The sequence below is a fragment of the Gouania willdenowi genome, chromosome 8 (genome assembly GCF_900634775.1).
Source record: "Gouania willdenowi chromosome 8, fGouWil2.1, whole genome shotgun sequence".
NCBI lineage: Eukaryota > Metazoa > Chordata > Actinopteri > Blenniiformes > Gobiesocidae > Gouania > Gouania willdenowi.
The window spans coordinates 2,040,469-2,064,222 of record NC_041051.1 but is presented as its reverse complement, the minus strand read 5'-3'; the positions used below and the strand labels follow the sequence as shown (position 1 = coordinate 2,064,222).

The following is a 23,754-nucleotide window of genomic DNA, read 5'->3' as shown; positions in this document are numbered from 1 at the left end:
AACAAACCAATCCAAGCTGCATTGTGTCTACACCTACTAGTACTATCTGTTGTAGCCTCCATGCCTGCATGAAATGTAGTGCCTGTGTGTTTATTTGCAGGGTTCAGGGGTCACCACAACAAGAATGTACCAAATCCTTGTTGTAAGTCAGTCTTACTCTGTACGAGCTGAGTGTGCTCAAAGTGACTTCAGGTCCTACCTTCATGACTGAAGCTCCATACAGATAAACACTGACAGGAGCATTTTGGTAAAGGTAAGGCTTAAATTTTGTTTTTTGTCTAAATTGGATTTAATGGAATATTTCAGTTACTAAATGTGGTATTATTACACATTTTGGTCCAATCCCTCATTGTGGTTTTTTCACTCGTTGTCTTACTGACACAGATGCAGTTCTGGGCGGCGGCCATCCTGCTGAGCTTAAGACTCCTTTTACCAACAGATGCAGGAAAATGTCCTGGACAGTGCCGCTGTGACGGCACCAAACTCTCAGTAACCTGCTTTGGGAGAAACCTGACGCAGATTCCCTCCACTGTAGATGAGGTGACAAAGTCTCTGATGCATTCTTTGACTTCAAGTTTGTTTTTGAAACTTAAGTTAAATTAAATATTATTAGATTATTTCACCATGCTGTTTTCTTTTTGCTCCAGTTTTACACAATGTATGACAATAATTAATGCTAAGAAAATTCTTGCAAGACAATGACTTTTTTTTTTTTATATAGATACAGTACAAAGCTTATTTAAGTTAAGATTTTATATGAAACCTTTTGCATGTGTCGCTCAATGATGGACTGGCAACATGTGCAGGGTTTACCTTTCCACAAAAACTTTGTTTAGCACACTTGAGCCATCTGCAACCTTAAGTTGTGTAAAGAGATGGGATGTAGTAGGCCTACAGTGGGATTATGGGAGTATTAATACATACTGTACATACCTTTTTTTTTTACATGGAATTTTTAATCATTGATTGAAGAAGATAATACATTCTTTTAAAGGGCACAAATTGACTCAAAACTTGCATATAAATGTGTTTTTATGTAGACATTTTGTGTGGGTAATCACTCTGAAATCAAATATACTGTATAGCATTAGCTACTGATTTTATCAAAGTCTTTAAAGTGATCCAAGCTGATGAAACTATATTCAGCCAGTCTGTAAGGTATAATAGGAAACCAGCATGAAGAATACCAGTAAGTCAAGTATCAACAAAAATAGATTTTTTTAATTTATTATTTATTTACTTGATTTCCTTTGTACATATTTCCATGTCTGATTAATACTGCAACACTGCAGCGCTGTAAGTGAGGTTATGAACTAATGTCATACCGTTAAAACATGTATTACTGTAAAAGGTGTTGCAATGTTGCATGGATGTAGAAGGACTTCACTTGGTTTTGCACTAATTCTTCAAACATTTAGGTCATATCATCTGAGATCTGATGACGTCTAACAACAGCTTTGTCCTATTAAAAGCTTCTCTGAATCCTGCTCAAATCAGGCATGAAAGCTTTCACACGCACTTATTCTATTTACAAACTCCAATACGTCACATATTCGTACAGTGGCTCTCATCATAATTCTGTCTGTTTATATGTAATGTGGCTTTTGAAGGGGAATCCATCCTTAAAGGTCCAGTATTATGCTATTTTTCACCCATATATATTTGTTCTAAGAACCCCAACAACATAGTATTTGAGGTTTATTTTCCCAAACTCACCTGTTTTCTGGAGTTTTAGCCTCTGAAAAATTACTTTCAGACCTCTCCTAAAAACAGGCTGTTATTTGTCTTTCGTACATATGCATGAGTGGGCGTGTCTGTTGACGCAGACTCTACGCATCACTCTTGGAGAGGGCTTGTTTATTTTTTTACCAGAGTGCTTGTCTTTAGCTATCCACACACTGCACATTACAATAAAACACATGGCTATTTAAGCAGCTTTTGTGATTATGAATCAGTTCGGGGGGGGCCTGGTGGTTAAGGGAGCGGCTGTGTAATCAGAGAGTCACTGGTTCAAATCTCCCTGGGCTATCACTGGGATGTTGAGCAAGGAGCTCACATTCTTATAGGGTAGGAGGAGCCAGGATTGTCAGGAGTTTCCACCTTATGAGTCATAAGGCGAGAAAAATCCAACAGTCCCGTTTGAAGCTGATTTTTACAAAATGTGGAATAACAAGGGAGGGAGGAAACAGAACTTTTTCAACTTTGGCCCTCTGAATGAGGCTAAAGGGATGTACTGTATATCACTGTAGCAAAATTATTATAAAGTGATCTTTTTATAATACTGCCCCTTTAACTGTGATGATCTCTATGCCAGTGTCGGATACATTATTCTTTCTGTTGATTTCCACTCACAGATTACACTGAAACTTGACCTGAGGAACAACAACCTGCAAATGCTACCCAGAGCTGCCTTTGTGCACACGCCTTACCTCACTCATCTCAACCTGCAGCGCTGCAGCATTAACAAGGTGAAGGAAGGAGCTTTCCGCTCCCTTGGGCGTCTGGTCTCATTAAACCTGGCTTATAACAACATCCACATCCTGTACCAGGTCAGATTACTGATTCAGCAGGAGTGACACTTTTGCAACGTTTATTTTTTGAGTTTTGATGTGATATCTTGCTTGCTTTTTCCTGCTGCATCACTTAAGGAGTCTTTTGATGGGCTCTCCTCCTTGAAGGAGCTGAGTTTGGAACACAATCGCATTGAAGAGGTCCAACCTGGCGCCTTCATGCAGCTCAGCTTTGTCAACATGTTGACTCTCAGCTACAACCAGCTGGTCTACATCCCCAACATGGCCTTCCAGGTGCTTAGAAAGATGAGAAGAGTCTCTGTGTCCCTTTCATTTGATACACACACTCCAGTTTTCAAACTAGTGGTAATCGAAAGGCCACATGTCTCATTTGTTCCTAAACTAGAGTAATCATAGCAATTTAAAACTTAGTCAATGGACTTATCTTTTAAAATTATGTTTCCAATTAGCTAAGTGGAAATCATTCATTTCTGAAACATAAAGATAAGGTGTTTTACTTAAGTGACCAATGCTTTTTTATTAAAAAGGAATCCACAGGCCAAATTTGAAGCACCAGGGCCCAGTTTTTCAAAAGTAATCCGCTTGGATTTTGGATAACTGATTAGATCAAATCTTGAAAATAGGTTTTTCAAAAGAAAAAATGGATTACATAATCGGGTTAGCTCACGTAATGCAATCTTGGTTTTGAACCAGATCAAACCTTTGGTTTGGGTTTTTCAGAACTTTTTAGTAGGATTGGGATCACTTTGATCCAAAACATCTGGATTCAAGTGATCCCATCAGAAAGGTGGATTCAGTGTTGATTTCAGGCCCAAAATGTAATGAAACTTTGTATCAAATAATATGTTTGAATTATGCAGTATAGCCTGCAACATAGCCAATTTATTCATAAGGTTTTGATTTGTTTATCCACAGTGATTATGTAGTTTATAACAGTATAGGCCTACAGCAAAGTAGAAATAGCCTCATAAAAGAATCCCCCAAACAGCTGTCAATATTAACCACATATAATAGATTTTATTCTGTCACTAATTTATGTATATTCTTTTTGGTATTTACATTTTTTTTTAGTTTTAGATCATTTTTTAGTGATGCATGCCATGATAAAAAGGATATTAAAGCAATGGCATCACTGGTTTTTCAAATCCAAAACTAAATCAGAAATAGTGTCTAACTATTGTGTCCCTTTGGGTTCTGGTTCTGGTCTTGTTCTGGCAGAATGCAGGAGGTTGGTCAGGGTCTCCAAAGACTTAAAGGGCCCTTCATCAAACAAAGATGGGCACTGGTTATCCAGATTTAGTGATTCTATCTGAAATCAAACTGATCCAATGTGATGTTGCTTTCTCAAAAGTCAGATGGATTACGTGATTTTCGATAGCAAAAAAAAAAAGGATTACCAAATCCGGATCAATTTCATCCAGATTAAACCTTTTGAAAAACTGGGCCCAGGGCCTTACCTACATCACTTATTCTCAAACTGTGGTATGTCAAATTATTATCTTGTGATTAATTGTTTAAGTACTGTTTTATTTTCCTATATTTAAACACAGTGTTACTGTTCAGACTGTGTGTAATGTTAAAATGGCCCACAATATTAAATATACTTGTTAAATAAAACCTCTGCCTTGTTTTTAATGAATAGCTAGGCCGATTACACGACAGTGTTTTAATGTTGGTCATTATGGTGGTTCTTGGAGAGCAAAGTATTTTCTTAAGGCTCTACTCTCCCATGTGTGTAAGTCCAAAAAGCCGCGCAGCGGTGCTGTTTCTGGCTGTGTGCTATTTTCCCCCTGTACTTAAGTCAGTCGCTGCGTGCCTTCATCCCAGTTACACACTGTGGGTGAAATGTGGGCGTTCCCATTCAGATCTGGCTTTATGCGCATTCTCCAGTGTGCGTAAGTCCTTTTCTTCTTACGCGCTTCTAACCCTGGAATAAGTGCAGCGCCCCCATAAGGTGAAACATTATATTGCACTAGAAATATGAACTTAGTTACATTTGAAGCGACACGGACTCATGCATCGTGCAGCAGCTGTGATCACTCAGCTGCTGCTGCGTGATTAATTAAAACTCTGACAGACTTCTGTCCACGTTGGTCACAGTGATTCAACTATTTTCATACTATGTCCAACGTAAAGTCAGTTTGATACACTACAGAGTGAAACAATCAGTCTCTTCACATCTTGACGTGTAGATAATCTTTTTACTCTTCTGCCATCAGCTAAGTGTTTCTTAACTTAACTTAGACAGCTAGCTTAACACAAAAGAAATGGCCCTAGAAACGACAGGACTCGGGGTGTCTTTTATGTCCGTAAACCATTTCTTAATTTTTTTGTAAAACTGCAAAACAGATAAAATATACATCACTATTTGCATATATGTACAAATCTCAAATAAAAGAGTATATAACTTACTATACATGTGGTATTATTGCATAACACAACTAGCACAGATCTAAATAGCATAGCTTAGCTTAGACTCAGCAGGAAAAACGATTTATGCAGAAATTACATAAATAAACATTTATAACAAATAATAAAGTACTGCACAACATTACAAGTCATTGGTAACTTACAGATTATGTCTTGACACTCAGCAAAAAGTGCACAGAGGAGCGTTTTTGCCTGTGAAGTCCTCCAGTGCTGCCCTTAAAATGACGTCATTAGCCACTGCTTACAGGTAGTGGCCAATAGGCAGTTGCACCACAAACAAAGCCAATACCAAAGAAGAAGTTAGAAAGGCAAACAGTGACCTCTCATGGGCAAACAGAGAACCACACGTGCATTCCAAATAGATCAACTTAGAAACTTAAAATACATAAATGTGCTGAAATAAGAGGGACAGAATACTGTCATATGCAGATGAGGATAGACCACAAACTGTTCCCACACATTTTAATGAGGCTCAGCTATGATGATGATGATGATGAAGGTGATGCTGATCAAGGAAAGAGATTTTAACTGTGACTCAGTCACACTGCAATAATCTGATCAATGATCTGATCAAATCAACCTGTTACATTGTTTATCAATGAAGGCTTTATCATTTTCACAGATTTCAATGACATTTACAAGCGTTGGGAAAACTCAGTTTCTTGATTTCTAGACAGACCAAAAAAAATGACATCACCTCCTTTCCTTCAGCCCACCTTCATTCACACATACACACTTTTGGTCTACCTTACGGGCGGTGGGTGTGTCAGGAGCCTGCACTGGAGAATACGCATAGGAGAGAAGCGCGTAACTGCAGGCGCGCAAAAAAGCACTTGCGTCCAGACGGGAGAATAGACCCCCTTGGTGAATAAAGTTTGAGAACCACTTCTCTACAATGATCTGATTCTCCTCCAGGGTTTGCAGAACATCAAGTGGCTTCGTCTGAGCCACAACTCCCTCAACAACTTGGCTCCTGAAGCTTTCACTGGACTGTTCACCCTACGCCGCCTCAGCCTGGATCACAATGAGCTGCAGTTCTTCCCCACGCAGTCCATGGCCAGGTGACAAGTCATTTTGGTATCTTATCCTAAAGGGCTGCAGGTCTGTTAATCTAGCGAACCAGATTCAGAAATGGTCTCAGAAAATAACCTTCTTGCTCCCAGTGTTGGGGTCAGTGACGTTTTGGGGATTAAACTGGACTCTCTGATAGTGGTGACAGAGAGGAGGAGCCTGTCTAAGGTGAAGGCCATCTTGGTCAATGAGTCCCACCCACGCCATGATGTGCTGGTCAGTCACAGAAGAACCTTTAGAACCTTCAGCACCAGGCTGATCCAGCCACGGTGCTCCACAGAACGCCACATGAATTATACAGTTTGATCTCCACAGGCAGGAATGATTTCCTCTCTGTAACTTCACAGCTTGATTGATGTACATATCTAAATCATATTTTCTACTACTGTAATGTGTGTGTTTCTGATCCCTATTTCTAACAGTCTTTTACTTAATTATACACTTGTTTATTCTTTCTTTTGTCTTTGTTAACGTTTTTTCTTTTATTTGTGATGTGTTCTGTGGCTGTAACAAAAGTAATTTCCCCCTGGGATTAAAAAAGGAATTCTGATTCCTTCATCAACTAATCTGTGTGCACGTTCTCCTGTGAAGGATCCGTGAGGTTACACGTCTGGACATGAGTCACAACCCCATGATCTACCTCGGGGAGGAGTCTGTCTCCATGGCAAAGCTCACACACCTTTACTTGGACCACATGTCTCTTCAGGATCTGTCCGAGCTGGCTTTATCTGGTTCACCACTCCTCACCCACCTGGACCTCAGTCACAATCAGCTCCGCTACCTGGAGCCGCTCTTTGGTCCAAAGGAGCTGAGCAGCCTCAACCTGACCGGTACGACTGCTCTCATACACTGGTTCTTAACTCATGGCTCAGGGCACTAAAGTAGGTCGAGGACTAATTTTCCAGAGTGTTTAACAAAAACAAAATAAAACACTACTTTTATTTCAAAAAGCATGTGTTTTTATTAGAAAGCCATTCTATCATTTATAACAATGTTTTTCAAATGGGGGTACTTGTACCCCTAGGGGTACGCTATGGCACTACAGGGAGTATAGGAAAATTAACAAAATGACAACAAAAACACACAAAACGAGAAAAATATACTAAATAATGAAAAGAACAAACAATAACAAAATGACACAAAATATACACACACTAAGAGACAAAAATACTATTACCAGCAACTCACAAAACAACAACAAAAACACACTAAATGAAAGAAAAATACACAAGATCACTACAAACTACACAAAATAACAGAAACAGCTAAACAACATCAAAAACACACACACACACACGCAGAATAATTTAAATGATACCAACAACACCCAATATAAGAGAAAAATATACCGAATAATTAAAAGAACAGGCAAACAACAAAATACACAACATTTCACCAGAAACGCACAAAATGATGATAGAAATAATCTTGGTTAGAACGTGACCTGAAAATACAAGGATCAGTGTTGGTCCCAAATCAGGAGGGAGATTACTGGAAATGATCAAAACTAGAGGCACTGTTTCATTCCACTTATTTACACATTTAGATTCTTTAAAATGTCTTAATAATTCATTCCATCATTTTGCTCTATAGTTGTTTTTTCACAACTATAGAGCAAAGGACAAAGGGGGTACTTAGTAAGAGAAAAGGGGTACGAGAATCACTGATTTATAACACTAGGGGGCAGAGTTGTTTAGGGGTTTTCAGTATACACTACCATTAAGGTTTAAGAATGAAAATATCAGTTTGTACATTTTTTTTATCTTTAATGTTTATTACATCCACCAAAGAGGTAATGTTTTCAGCGTTTATGCATTTGTTTATTTGTTTGTTTGTTTGCAGAATCACATCAAAACGTCTTAACGGAGTTTGACAAAATTATATCCAAAGACAGACGTTAAGCCATGGAAGATTCCCTTCAATTTTGGAGAGGATCTGAATCTAATTTACTGATTTTGGATCAGTTTCAATAATGTAAAATTCCCGATCATTGGTAAAATTTCAAAAATTCATATCTCAGTTTGTAATTGATCGATCTTTATGAAATCTGACTCAGTTATGGGTTACCCATTCATTTGGTGCTCATGATCATGGTACCATGATCAGGATCACTGATCCAGATAACTGACAACATCTGGAAAGGAGATTTGGGACTTGGCTGAGGTTTGCTAACCTTGCCTATAAGATGTATTCTCCTGGTGTTCACAAACACCAGAATCCATCTTGTGCTGTTCCCGCCTTTGCCTTTTGATTCTGAACTGAACCTGTTAGAACCAATCATGAGGCAGTGTTGTGGTTTAGGGCAGGATATCTGGGTGTGACGGAGGTAGAAACACTGAAGCAAAACTGGCACATGTACAGTTGCAGAGACAGAAACTAGCAGGGCTACCATTATTAGCATAGCTTTGAATCAAAATAGGAAGATGTCAATGCAGGAGGATGGTTAACGTGCCCTTAACTCACATACTTGTGTTGCAAAAACGACAAAAGTCACTCAACGACATAATGACCACAGCATTATTATCCCAGAAGAAAGTTTTCACCAGCGTAGCCTTGTTATTGTTGTAGCAGCGTCTATGCGGCGCATGCCGATGACGACATCATCATTTGTTACCGTGTGATTGGCTAAAACAAATCATGGTGGACAGGTGCTTCACCCAATCAGCTTCAAGCATTCTGTTCATGTCCCTCCCTGGTTCAGAAAGGATTCACCAGACACAGACACAGATCCATGTGGAGAACTGGAGTCAGAGGGAGTCTGTTCTCATGTAAGATTAGAGGTTTGCGCTCTCTGAGTGCTCTGGATTACTCTGCGTTTGTGCAGGATCACTAACCCATTCACCTGCAGATGTGATTTATGTTCTAGGTGATGACTGATGGTGTATATCTACATGTAAATCACACTTTCTCCTCAAGGGAACCCACTCTACTGTAACTGCTACCTGCGAGCCCTGAGGGAATGGGCTGGAGCTGGAGGTCTAAAGCTCCAGGGAGCCTGTGCTGGACCTGCTCACCTCACAGACGAGCTGCTGCAAAAAGTGTCTTCTGTGCGTCTGCGCTGCCGCAGCAGGACAGAAGCGCTGAAGGAGGAACTGATGAGCACTCAAAGCCCTCCTCCCTCCACCACAGACAAACCAAAGCAGGAAGTCAAGTGTCCGATTCACTGTGAATGTGACGTGAGTGAAGAAACGAAGCATATTCTTCTCTGTGGGGTTGGCTGCAGCTCCAATGTGTACTGCTGTGCATAGTGTGTATCTTTCAGTGTGTGGGGTTGTGTAGTATATTAAGCTTTACACAATCAGGATTTTTGGGCCGATCACCGATCAGTGAGTTTAAAAAAAAAAACTATCACTGATCCGATCATATGAATTCAGGTTTTTTTTTTTTTTTAAGGTACCGACCGAATTCCTTCGGTACAACCAGATACAGATTCATGGAAAATCAAACGATTCCATGTTTAAGGATCTAAAAGCAGCCTTGTGACTGTGAGGGAGTGGAAGAGATGAAGAATTTCCATGAAGGACCTGAACATAACATGCAGACCGAGCACTTGCAAAAAAACATGGCAGATGTAAATGTGAGCTTCACTCCAGCACTTGAAAATCATTTAATTTAGTTCCTGAACAGCAGCTGTGTCGACTACAAGAGAGTTGGAGATGAAGCCGTGGAGGCAGACCACACTGGAACCACGTGAAACCTGCATTAGCATTAGCATTAGGAGCAAACACATACTGTATTTCCTGACTGTAGCATCGCAAAACCCGCTGTTGCTCATAGGCCATATTCACAGGTGCACAGTTGAGTTGGGGTGCATACACACATACACACACACACACAGGCGCGCGCACTTCTGTGTATTTTACTTATTCACTAAAGCGTACACCGTATAGTTGCGATAATTAAAGCGGAGAAGCATCCCCTCTGTAATGATCGCTGAGATTTCTACGTGCGCCCATTACAGACAAAATCTTGTCTATTTATAAGCAATTATGCTAAACAGACAAAATGTTGTCTGTAATGAGCGTATTTCAGAGAGAGCATGGTGGGTGGCTGCATGACGTTTAATATTAATATTAACCTAACCACTAGGAACAAGTCTATCATAGTGTTTTTCCTGCAGTCTGTGCTTTCTTCTCGCCCTCCGCTCTCTCTTCTGTTTCAGGTGATTTGATGTTGGAGCTGGTGGTTCCTGATCAATGGTTCACAGCTCAACTAATGTGGAACACTGATGTTCTATCCTCATATCCTATCCTGTTTGTCCTTCTGTTCAATAACCCCAACCAGTGGAAGCAGATGTTCTCCACCTCTGAACTTGGTTCCAATGGAGATTTCTTCCTATAAAAAAGATGGAGTTGTTTTTTCCTACTGTCACTAAATACTTGTTCATGTGGATCTTGTTGAGTTCTTTCTTTCTTACTATAGACTTTATATTTTGTTAAAGCATTCTGAGATGACTTTGTTGTAATTTGCGCTATAAAAATAAGGATGAGTTCAGCTTTGTCCACCACTGCCCTGAAACGGACAGTAGTGTCCGGTATGAAAGTGAAAGTAAACGGGTGTGCATCGCTCCAGCTGAATTAACGAACACACACACTAACAGCAGACGCTGCCCCTGCTTTCAGAGCCAGACTGGGGAAGAAGTTTGGTGTTCAGCCGCTTCACTCCAACAGAGACATTTTTGCCGTTTGCTCTCAGGTTTTCATCTTTGCGCACAAATGTGAGTGAATTAAAGCCGTGTCATGCAAAGCAAACAACTCTTTGTTGTAAATGAGACGATAAAACAATGCAATGGGAGCATCTACAGAAAGTTTCATCACGACAATGACGTCATTGATCGGATCTGCAAATTGAGACATTACAGCCGACCACATTAATTGCATAAAATGCAAAATAAAGGCCAATCATATCGGTGTAAAACCTAGTATATATTTATAAGCAATTATGCTAATCTGTCGACACATTTACAAATTCACTTTAAACTTTTGTAGGAAAGTTGTTGCCAGTCATGGGTTTGATTTAATGTGTTTCTTCTCACAGTCCAGAAACTTGCGCCAGCTTCACTGAATTTTCTCAATCAGCGGTTCTCAACATGTGAGTCAGGACCCAAATGTTGGTTCCAGAACTGGTTTTAGTGTTGTGGGCATTTACGTGAACAAACGAAGAAGGAATGAACAGTTCTTGATATCTTACCACTTGGCCACTTTTTATTTAATTTATGAATCAAGTTTAGGTTCCTGGGTTTCACCGCACAAACAACATTTGAGTAAACCAAGAGGAGAACTCTTGTTCTGTGCACCATTTTTGGCTAAAATGTACCGGTATATGTGTATCCCGCTTGGCGTGAGTACGTATCATCAAAATAACATGTATGTTCAGACATTCCATCTGCAAGAAATCCAGTGATTTTTTTTTTTTTCATACAATGATGAATCACTGGTATAAATGTTTTTGTCTCTGGACTCATTTACAGTTCTTTGCTCCAAAAAAGGCTTAGACTGTTTTTATTCTGAATGTTCTACTCATGCGACTCCTTGCAGATCAAAGCCCAACATGCCACATGTGAAGGTCAAGGTCTAACTAAAGTTCCTCGAGGTTTTCCCCTAAAGACACAGCTGCTGGACCTCCGCAGTAACAACTTCATCTACCTTCCTGCCAGTAGCTTTCCAGGATCTGCACACGTTGTTTCTCTCCACCTTGAGCTCTGCAAGATTAGAAAGATTAAAGACGGTGCTTTCCAGGGGATGAAGGAGCTGCTGTATTTGTATCTTTCTGACAATCTTCTCACATCATTGGGACGCAGGGCCTTTGCTGGGCTCCCAAAACTCACCTACCTCCATCTGGAGGACAACCGGCTCACGGTGTTCCCTGGACCAGGTCAGTGAGTAAATCCAGGAGAGTTAATAAAACCTGTGTTTATTGTGTCTCTCTGTGTCCGTTCTGTAGCTTTGTCTCTCCTTCCACATCTGTTTGTGTTGCATCTTGAGCGAAACACCATTTCCAAAGTGGAGCCTGCTAACATGCTCTCTGCAGTAAATCCAGAGCTCAGAGAACTGTACTTGAACCAGAACAATATATCCAGTGTTGCTAAGGGTGCTTTCACCTCAGCTTTCCTGGGTACACTTCACCTGGATTCCAATCAACTGACCACTGTGCCCACCAGCGCTTTGATCCACACACCCAACCTGGAGGAGCTCAGTTTATCCAAAAACGCAATTGGCTGGGTCGGACCAAAAGCGTTTCAGCCCATATCTCAAAGCCTAAAGAGGCTTTACCTGGATGAGATGGGGATGGAGAAGGTGGGAGACGGTTTAAAATCTGCTTTATTGTTTTCTCCTATTGCTGGTTCTGTGATTCTCTCCACAAATGTATTATTAACTCTGTCTTGTCCTGTACCAGATGTCCAGGGACGCCGTGTTGGGTCTGGACTCTGCTCTGCAGACATTGACTATGAGAGGAAACCAGCTGAAAGAAGTCCCTGACTTAAGTTCACTGTCCAGCCTGGAGGCGCTGGACCTGCAGGACAATCCACTGCATTGTGACTGTCTTCTTCTGCCTTTACGTGGGTCAGTATGGATATAAATGCAGTTGGAGAGGCTATTTAGTAAGAAGTGTAAACAAATAACTTATGTCCGACATTTTACTCAGAATACTTTGAAACATCTATAGAGCATAATGATGGAATTATTGTGATAACACACATTTGAAAGAATATCATTTTATAAAGAAGTGAAATGAAACAGTATTTAGGTTTCCTGAATAAATCCTAAAGTTTCTTTCTTTTCCGGTCATCTCCCTCCTGATAAAGGACCAACACTGATCCTTGTGTGTTATTTGTTTTTGGTGTCATTTTATGTTTTTTGTTGTTGTTTGTCTGTTCTTTTTAATTTTCAGTATATTTTCTTTCATTTTGTGTGTTTTTGTTCTTGTTTTTGTGTGTTGGTATTATTTAAATTATTCTCTGTGTGTTTTTGGTGTCGTTTTGCAAGTTTCTCTTTTATTTTTGTGTATTTTCTCGTAATCTTGTTTTTTTATTTCTCATTTAGTGTCTTTGTTATGTTAGTGTTTGTGTGTTTTTGGTGTAATTTTGTTGTTGTTAGTCTGTTCTTTTTTATTATTTAATATATTCCCTTATTTAGTTTTTTTGTTGTCATTTTTGTGAGTTACTGTTAATATTTAGTAGTTTTATCATTTTCAACTAAAGATAAACATTAAAAAACCCATATTTTTTTATATTTTTATTTGTTAACTTTCCTCTCTCTGACTCTCAAGTACCCCCTGTAGTGCCATCGCGTACTTCCATTTAAGAAAAACTGCTGTAGACAACATTCAGCTGTATGAAAAACAACTGTGAGAAAGTTTCTCTGATTTGTCTTCACGTAAAGGCTTTTTTTAAAATCTGAAATTATCCCTCTGTAACATTCTGTCTCTTCAAAGAATCTCAAACCTCACTAATCTGAACAAAATGGGAAAATACTTCAACCTACGTCAACTGATGAATTTAATAGCATCCATCTTCAATGATAAACATCCTTTAGCCTCATTCAGAGGGACACAGTTGAAAAATTTCTGTTTCCTCCCTTCCTTGTTAGTCCACATTTTGTAAAAAGTCAGCTCCAAATGGGTGAGTTAGATTTTTGTCCCTTTATGACGTCACAATGTGGAAACTCCTCCTCCTGACGATCCTGGCTCCTCCCACCTTATAAGAATGTGAGCAGCTCCCTCTCAAACTACCTCACTGGTAAAACAAACATGGCGAAGGCAAGACATTGTCACAAAAGTTGCGCTGTTTTGGCTGCTTTGAACGACGGACAAATATAATTTTACTCCCCTCATCAGAGCCTTTACGGACCCAGTGGCAGGATTTTATCTTTGCCAGTCATGTACTAAGCGAAATGGAAATAGAGTCAGTGGAAAGGTCTGGTCCCCCTCGAGTCTGAATATGTGCATCATTCCTGGGTATAGTCCAAATTTACGGTAGTATCAGTAAACAGGTTTTATTCCCGAGTCCAAATATGCACCTAGTTTTCAGCTACAGTCCGAATTGCGCCCGCTGGAGACCTTGGAAGTCGGTGCTTGTTGCCGAGAACCCCATCGATGGGACCAATTCAATTCAACTTTATTTATATAGCGTGAATTGCAACAAAAATCTCGACGCGCTATCAAAATATAAAATTCGTAAGAAATAAGAAAAAAACAACAAATCCACATGAACAAGCATTAGCAACAGTTGGAAGAAACAACTCCCTTTTAACAGGTAGAAATCTCCAGCAGAACCAGGTTCACAGGTGGCAGCCATCTGCGTCGACTGGTTGGGGTTGGTAGACAGAAGGAGGAGAACAGAACAGGATAGAGAAATAGAACATCAGTGTCCTAGACTAGTTGAGTCATAAACCACAGATCAGGAAGTGTCAGCTCCAGCTTCAAGACACCTGAAACAGCAGAGAGAGAAGGACGAGGAGAAGACACTGACTGCAGAAAAAAACATGATACAGGATACTGATGGAATGAAAATGAATATGGGGTGGACATCAGTGTAAGTAGCTCATCTTTCTTTTTTAGCTTGTTAGAAAGGCGACAAATCTCTTCCCGTAGATTGGTCATTTCCTTGTTGGCATTTAGTAGTAAAATGTTTATCTCTGACGGTAGCTGAGGAGCGGCGTCTCCACGGTCTGTAGATGCAGCCATCTTGTTCCCCAATTGCCGATCACAGAGAATTCAGATGCACAGGAGGCATCTCTGGTGCCCCTTTGGCCAGGCAGGGTGACTCCTCCCTGGGTAGAGTCCTGGCTGGCCGGGCCTGGAAGTCTCTTCCTTTGATTTTTCAAAAGTGCTCGGATTGGATCGAACATGGTATCAGCAGAAAGGTCTGCCCCCCCCCCCATCCCCCCCCCAAAAAAAAAACAAAAAAAAAAATATGTGCATCATTCCCGGAGACCCTAAAAAGTCGGTGTTTCCCTCTACCAGGGGTGATCTCGGTCAATGGAAGTCTGCGTCTGAAAGTGACTTTCCAGAGGCTAAAACTCCAGACGAATTTGTGGGGTTCTTAGAACAACTGAAGATGGGTAAAAAATAGCATAATACTGGACCTTTAACGTTGCTCTTTTACAACCAAACAATAGGATACACAACAAAAAAAGAATACAAATGAAAATGTGGCAGTAACAGTATGTACTTAAAAGCATTGATGTGTTTGTGTTTCCTACTCAGATGGATGGATAATGTGGGTGTAGAGGTGACTGCGACCTGCGCTCACCCTCCAGAGCTCAGGGGTAAAAAGGTCAAGGATATCAAAAACTTCAAGTCCTGCCCAGAGAATGTGTCGCATCCAAACAAAAAGCTTGTTAAGTCTGGACCTCAATCCAAAGCCAGTGCTTTAAGGTTCCCCAAAGGCAAAGTGAAAGCAGTGAAACCAAAACCATTAAAGAAGAAACCTCTGAGAAAACCAGCAAGAGTGACAATAAAGGAGACACTCAAACTGACCTGTTCAACAGCCTGCTAGTCTTTCATAATCCAATGAAAAAGTTGTTTTTTAATAAAGTGGTCAGGATTTTAATTCTGTGTGGGTTTCTTTGTAATCTGTCCTTTGGACTCGGGAAACACCAGATTTGAAAAACGAGGATAATACTGATATATTTCTAGTCCTATAGAATTGTGTCACACCAATTTGGGAAAGTATAGGGTTGGGATGAAACGCTTCTATTAACGATACGGTAGATACGGGGTACGTGCACCCCTAGGGGTACGTGAACACCTCTCAGGAGGTACACAGAACCATTTGTCAGTTTAATTTTTAACATTGATTTTTTATTTATGTGCACAGACTGTTTTTTCTCATCCATCAATAATTGTGGCTCAAATTCTAAAATGAGCAAAACTTCAAAGATACATGAATAAAAAGGCCTAAATTCAAGGTTAATGTTGGACGAGAGACAGGAAAGAGTTTAGATGAATATATACAGTAAACAGTGTTACTATTCAAACTGTGTGTAATGTTACAGTGGCCAATAATATTAAATATACTTGTTAAATAAAACCTCTGCCTTGTTTTTAATGAATACTTAGGCCTACTACGCTACTGTATTTTAATGTTGGTCACGATGGTGGTACTTGGAGAGCTAAGTATTTTCGGAGGTGGTATTTGGTGAAAAAAGTTTGAGAACCACTGAGCTAAGGGGTACATGTGATCAGAAATAAAGGCTAAGTGGTACATGGGACAATAAAGTTTGGGAAACACTGCGGTGGATGATATTGGGCTCACGATAACGATATGACATTTTTTTCAAATTATATTTATTTATTTGATGTGGACATCCCAATTATATTAGGTACCCAGATGTAAGCTTCCTGGAGGTGTGGCTTCTCCAGCTCAGTGTCAAATTCATCATCAAAGTGGGAACGAGTCATCGAATTATAGGGAGGTGTTTGTGCTCACCTGTAGTAAAAAAGGAGTAAATCAACCTCTAACTAATGATTGAAGGAATCAATGAAAATAACACTTTGATCATGTGTATGAAGCCATAATAGAACTTTATTATGTTTAAAGTACAGAAAAGTCCATTTAGCGTAACATGGGCCCTTTAAGTTTTAGCACATGTCAATTTACAACACCTGTCCACAGGAAGCATTCAAAGGGTTAAAAGTAACAAATAATGAAGTAAGGAGGGAAAATGCACTGTACAAAACATTACCACAATAAAAGAAACAGCAATATTCAAAGTTAAATACATGAAGGAAGAGACAAGCAAGAAAACAGGTCAAACTATTAATGTGAACACTTATTTTGATTCCACACATATATATATATATATATATATATATATAAATTCTATCTCCGGACATGTTTGGACTCAACTACCAGTCTTCCTCAGAGGTGAGTGCTTTGATGTATTACTACGACTTCTCTCATAAGGAAAGTATCATATTAATATGCGCCTCAAGATTAAAAGTGGCAGTCAATACAGTTAATAATTGAGTTACACACCAAAGTGTTGTAGCGGTTCCATGGTGTAATGGTTAGCACTCTGGACTCTGAATCCAGCGATCCGAGTTCAAATCTCGGTGGAACCTAAGTTTTCACAAGTTTTCTTTTGAGTGTCCTTTACCTCTTCCCCTCATATTTATGTGTTTTGTGAATAGTTATATTTCACTGTTATTATTTCTAGGTGCTTTGATTTTACCGAGCTTATATACATGTGTCAGTCCCCAATCCTTTCATGAACCAGATCCTTTCAACGCATGCGCACAACGCGTCTTAATCCGGTCGGTTTATTTTACAAAGAATTAGAAATTTACGTTTTGAGTGAATTCCGATTTATTTTAGTTTTTTTTCTTATTTTCTGTTTGTTTTTTTAATGTAAATTTTGTGTATTGTGTATTGTGTGTGTGTGTGTGTGTGTGTGTGTGTGTGTGTGTGTGTGTGTGTGTGTGTGTGTGTGTTTTAAATCAACAATTAAAAACCCCACAAAACAGTTACATATTTATATGTGTACTATTAAAACATTTAACAAACGTGGGTTGACATTCAAATATCACGTCCCAGCAGCTCTGTTGTAAGGATTGCGAGTGAAAGAAGTGACGTAGTCTACGCGCATGCGTTGAAAGATAGAGACGGGCATTTATGTGGTTAATAGAGCCAGGGAAATAGATTTAATTACATATGTAATTAGAGAAAAAAAATTAAAAAAAGAGAGAGAAAGGAGAGGAAACAAATAAATTAATAAACATAAATAAATAACAATAAAGGGGTGACAGGGAAACACAATTTGCAAACATACAGTGTATGCATATATTACATTATTTAGTTTCACAGCTTTTTCATTTGTTACATGTTTTATGGCATTAAAATATAGATACATTTCATTTTCAAAATGATGTCCGTTTGGTTTTTGGGAGTGGATGAGTTTTCAAAGTAAAAGAGAATGCCGCTCTCCCAGAGGCCAATCACATGACCTGTCTTATTGTAAATGAGTTGCTGTATGTAAGTCCAGAGGTTTTTGTTGTAGCAGCAGTGATAGAATAAAGAAAGTGTCTATTTGTACGTGTCTTGCCTCAAGTGGAGGAGTTCAAGTATCTCGGGGTCTTGTTCACGAGTGAGGGTAGGATGGAGCGTGAGATCGATAGATGGATCGGTGCAGCGTCAGCAGTGATACGGTCACTGTATCGGACTGTTGTGGTGAAGAGGGAGCTGAGTCGGGGGGCAAAGCTCTCAATTTACCGATCGATCTACGTTCCTACCCTCACCTATGGTCATGAGATTTGGGTAATGATCGAAAGGACAAGATCGCGGATACGGCGGCCGAAATGAGTTTCCTTCGCAGGGTGGCTGGGCACACCCTGCGAGATAGGGTGAGAAGCTCAGTCACTCGGGAGGAGCTCGGAGTAGAGTCGCTGCTCCTTCACATTGAAAGGAGCCAGCTGAGGTGGCTCGGGCATCTGTTTCTGATGCCTCCTGGTCGCCTCCCTATCATGTGACCTAAACTGGCCAATGAGGGGCTCTGTGTACGGATAGAATGTTGGTATATTGATACGGCAACCGTACAGATAGCCACTGCCTACAATAAATGTGTAATAGTTTCTTGTTCTAACTGCAAAAGTCACAGTTGTAGTCAATATCTAATTTGAATCTTTCAAGAGTTTCTTCCTCCTGTTCTACTTCGAGACACTTTAGGAACTTCCAGAAGACCAGCAGACTGAGAGCGGAATGATCTGCCTGGACAATAGGGCACTAACAGGTCTCTAAGATAAACAGGAGCTTGGTCACATAGAGCTTTGTATGCTAACAGGAGGATTTTAAATTCTATTCTAGATTTTACAGGAAGCCAATGAAGGGAAGCCAACACTGGAGAAATAGTACGTGTTAGTATTCTAGCTGCAGCATTCTGAATTAACTGGATACTTTTTAGTGAGTTATTGGAACATCCTGAAAGTATAGAGTTACAATAATCTAGTCTAGATGTAACAAATGCATGGATTAGTTTTTCAGCATCACTCTGGGTCAAGATATTCCTGATTTTATAGATATTATGGAGGTAGAAGAAGGCTGTCCTTGTGATTTGTTTAATATGAGAATTAAAGGATAAGTCAGTATCAAATATAATGTCTAAGTTTTTTACTGTGGTGCTGGGTGACAGAGTAATGTCATCTAGAGACACTATTTACTCTGATAATTTATCTCTGAGGTGTTTTGGACCAAATAAAATCACTTTGGTTTTTATCCTGGTTAAGGAGGAGAAAGTTACGACTCATCCAGGATGTTTATTTATTTATTTATTTATTCAGTTCATTTCCGACATGGTTGCATTCACAGAAATTCATTTGACATTCAGAGCAAAATCACATCATTGTTTTTTTTTTTTTTTGTCTTTTTTTTTTCTTTTTCATGCCGGAAAGGGCGACGGAAAAAAGCATTATGCTTATCCAGATCCGTCCCCTAATTTGAGCACAAATAATTTTACATCCAACCTCGTTTCTTCCCTTTTTTTTTTTTTTTTGTCCTTTTTTTTTTGTGATGTGTTCTCGTCTGCAGTCATTGTTCCTGTTGTTATTCCTCTTCACTGTCCTTTTCCTCCGTATTTCCTCGGGCTTTCTTTTCCAGTCGTTGTTTACGTTCCTCCAACTCTCCAAACGTGAAGTTCTTCTTCTCTCGGAGAACCTTCATATCCTCTGAAAGTCGCCTCAGCTTACGATCCATCCGGAAGGCACATGCACATACACATACCCCCATCATTAGCAGGCCAAAGATCATGACTCCTAGCAGATAGATGTCCTCCACATCTTCCACTTTCAGCTGGGAGAGACAGAGCATCTGGCTTCTCCCTCGTGCATCCATGACATATCCACCTGGGTATGTGTCCTTTGGACACAGTATTTCGTGCTGAAGCAATTGCCTCGTTGAGAAGATTTTGTCAATGGTGCTCAATGACCAGTTGATGAGTTCCATGTCGTCGCTGTAGCGTTCAATGAAGAGTTGACTTGAGATCTGTATGCATGTAGAAATGTACTCCTCGTTTTGTCCTTAAATTGTTTCAGATTATCGGACTGTTGTGTCTCTTCGTCAAGGCTGTTCCAGAGGTTCATGGCTCTATACACAGTACTATGTTTGCCAACGTTTGATATGACCCTGTTTGGTCTAAACACATTATTATGTCTGAATTCATAGGAATTTTGATTGTATGTGAAACGTTTTTGTATTCGATGTGGTAGTTTATTTGATGAAGCCCTAAATGCGTGTATTTGTGTGTTGTAGTGTATTATTTCTTGCAGTTTTAGGTATTTTGCCTCCTCAAATATTACGTTTGTGTGTGTGTTGTGTGGTACTTTATGTAAAATTCTTATAGCTTTTTTTTGTAGTTTAAATAGTGGTTCAAGATACGTTTTGTAGTTATTACCCCATATTTCGGAGCAGTAATTTAAGTGCGATGCTATGAGTGAGGAATAGATTGTTTTAAGTGATTTGGTATGTAGGATTTGTTGAAGCTTCCATAGGATGTAACTGCTTTTGGCAACTTTGTTTTTAACTATTTGTAGTTTTTTTCCAGGTCAGCTTGTCGTCCATCCACACTCCGAGTGCCCTATATTCTATTACTTCTTCTATTATTTCCATGTTTAGTTTCATTCTTATATCTACCGTTTTTTTTTCTCTTTCCGAGATTAATGAATTTTGTTTTACTGACGTTTAGGGCTAGTTTATTTACATCTAACCAAGTTTGAATTTTTAATAGTTCCTCATTTGTTGACTCTATTAGAGTTTTAATGTCTTTGCCTGTGCATAGAATGGTTGTGTCATCTGCAAACAACGTTAGTTTGAGGCAATTTGAGACTTTGAAAATGTCGTTTATGTATAGAATGAACAGTTTTGGCCCTAAAATTGAACCCTGTGGAACACCACATTGTATGGTTTGGCATTTTGATGTGTGTTCTTCAAAGTCAACATATTGTCTCCTATTTGTCATATAGCTTTTTATCCATTTTAAGGCGTTGTACTTTATTCCGTAATTTTGAAGTTTTTGTTGAAGAATATCATGATTAATTGTGTCAAAGGCTTTTTTTAGGTCTAGAAAAATTCCGAATACAAATAGTTTTTTTTCTAATGCTTCTCTTATATTCTCCGTGATGTCAATTATAGCCATTGCTGTTGAACGTCCTTTTCTAAATCCGTATTGTCCTTCATGTAGTAAATTATTATCTTCTATAAATTTGTCGAGTCTGTTCATAAACAGTTTTTCCAGAATTTTTAATAATTGTGGTAATATTGATATAGGTCGATAATTAGTGAAATTCCATTTTTCTCCACCCTTGTAAATCGGTCTGATTTTTGCATTCTTTACATTTTCTTCTTTCAGTACCTTGACATCATTCTCCAGTATTTTCAATGATTTCTCCAGGGCATTCGTCATGTTCTCCATCTTCGTAGATAGGTCCTGTCTTAAGGAAGGAAATCCTGTCTCATCTCCTTAATCATTTCTTTAAGCTCTTCTTTGAGGAGCTTAAAGTTCTCTTCCATTTTTGTTGGCATGTTCTGGGCCCAGTTTTCTCTCTCTTCAGATGCAGCTGGTCGCTGCTCGCTGGTAATCAAGGTCGCATTATCAGACGGGAGTATAACATTCCCGGAGCTCTGAAAAACACGTTCGCTCTCTTCCTTGGCTCAGGAAGAATTGATGTCATTAAGACAAGCCTGGAGTTTTAATAACTGATGAGTTTCATCTGATTTCATTGAGAGATAAAGCTGTGTATCATCTGCATAGCAATGGAAATGTACATTATGTTCTCTGATAATGTTACCTAGTGGAAGCATATATAATGTAAAGAGTATTGGTCCCAAAACTGAACCTTGTGGAACTCCATGATTAACTCTGGCGTGCGCTGAGGAGAGATTATTAACATAAACAAAGTGGGTTCTGTCTGATAGGTAGGATTTAAACCAACCCAGCGCTGTTTCTTTAATCCCAGAAACACTTTCCAGTCTCTGCAGCAGTAGATGATGATCCACTGTATCAAAGGCTGCACTGAGATCTAAGATCACCAGAACTGAGACCAACCCTCTGTCTGAGGCTAAGAGGAGATCATTGGTTACTTTTACTAAGACAGTCTCTGTGCTGTGATTGGCTCTAAAGCCAGACTGAAAGCTCTCATATAAATTGTTCCTATGTAGGTGATCACATAGTTGACCTGTGATGACTTTTTCAAGAATTGTGGAAACAAAAGGAAGATGGATATTGGTCTATAAATGGACAAGTCACTTGGATCGAGGGTTGGTTTTTTAAGGAGAGGTTTGATTACAGTGGTTTTAAAGGCCTGTGGTTCATAACCTGTTACTAGAGATGTGTTAATCCATTTCATCATATTAGTGCTGATTAGTGGAAGAACATCTTTAAATAGTGGAGTTGGAATTGGATCTAAAAGACAGGTTGTTGGTTTAGAAGCACTAACTATTGAGGTCAGTTCAGACAGACCAATTAGAGTGAAACTATGTAAATAAAAGCTGCATGTTGGACCACTGGAGAGTATGGCTGGTGCCCGGCCACGCCTGGGGGGTGGGGGTGCTGCCGTGCTCTGTGGGGCCGACATGGTTCGGGGGTGCCGCAAACTGGGTCTCTGGCCATGCTGCTCTGGCCCGCGGTGCCGCGTGCCCGTTTGCGCCATCGACCCTCTCCGATGGCCCGCCATGTGGATGGCTCACACCAGACAGGCCTCTTAAATGAACACTTCACTCCACTCCCAGCTGGTCTGGCTCACTCACGTGGTGCACCACACACCCATACCCAACCCTTGGGGGGTGGATGGTGGGGCTGGGGGTGGAGGTGCCGCCGCCTGTGCTACTGAGTAGTGGCGCGGGGGCGGCATTCCCACTTCAAGTTGCCCTACCAATCCCTCCAACTTTAATCTCACCACAACACACCACCCCCAGAGGGTGCGACCACCACCTCCACCCTCTGGAGCTATTGCACCACATACACATATAAACACAAAGGTTGGATTAATTACACCTCATACATTCACTAAACACACACATTCACACAGGAGATAGGGAAGTGCCTCTCCATTGGGGAATGGATGCTGTTTGTTGGGGGGGCTAGCTTTTTCGGTGGTTGCTGTTGCTGTCGGCCGCCTGGTAGGTCTGTCCTGCTATCTGCGGATTGGTGGGTGTGTCTGGGGTGCCCTTTGTTGGGGGCTACTGTTATGCACCGGGTGTGTGCCGTTGGAGTACCTTCTTCCCACGGTGGCAGCGCCGGTCGCTCATGCGCCTGTGGCTTGCGCTGTCCGGTGGGCGGCGGGGCCTGGGCTGTTGTCCTTGCGCCGTCTGGGGCTGTGCGGTCTTGCTGGACTGTGGCCGGTTCATGGGCTGGGGTGGGGGGGTGCCGCTCGGGGGACTTAGCCCGGGGGCTCGCCCTCAGGGGTTCCCGGTCCGGGGGGGGGGGGTGCTATTGGGGTTTTTTTCCCTTAGAGTAGCGTTTGACTTTGCTGCTCTCAGACCATACCATAGAGGGTCAAATTCGGACACTCATCTTCACTTTGTATTAATAAAATGTTGTGTTTATATCAAGAAGGTGTCCGCCGAGAATTCTTCACATCATCACATCAACATTTAGATAAAGGGGAACCCACCATGTGGCAAAGGCGGCGCAGCAAAGGCAGCACCGCAAAGGCAGCACCGCAAAGGCGGCGCGGCAAAGAATGTGACAAGGAATGTGTTCCTCGTAGCCTGGTAGCCTCTTTTCCTTAG

The 23,754-nt window shown here is 40.4% G+C and overlaps 1 protein-coding gene and 1 non-coding gene across 2 annotated transcripts; both read left to right on the top strand.

Moving 5' to 3' along the window:
- Positions 1 to 156: 156 nt before the first annotated feature.
- Positions 157 to 15,531, top strand: LOC114468131 (chondroadherin-like protein). The gene is made up of 11 exons (XM_028454837.1): positions 157 to 253; positions 385 to 540; positions 2,355 to 2,549; positions 2,649 to 2,804; positions 5,877 to 6,022; positions 6,624 to 6,862; positions 8,949 to 9,208; positions 11,570 to 11,906; positions 11,976 to 12,328; positions 12,429 to 12,595; positions 15,240 to 15,531. The coding sequence occupies exons 2-11, from the start codon at positions 385 to 387 to the stop codon at positions 15,529 to 15,531; spliced, it is 2,301 nt and encodes a 766-aa protein (XP_028310638.1). The 5' UTR covers positions 157 to 253.
- Positions 15,532 to 17,027: 1,496 nt separating this feature from the next.
- trnaq-cug (transfer RNA glutamine (anticodon CUG)) lies at positions 17,028 to 17,099 on the top strand. Its single transcript has one exon. It is a non-coding gene; the product is annotated as a tRNA-Gln (tRNA).
- Positions 17,100 to 23,754: the final 6,655 nt, after the last annotated feature.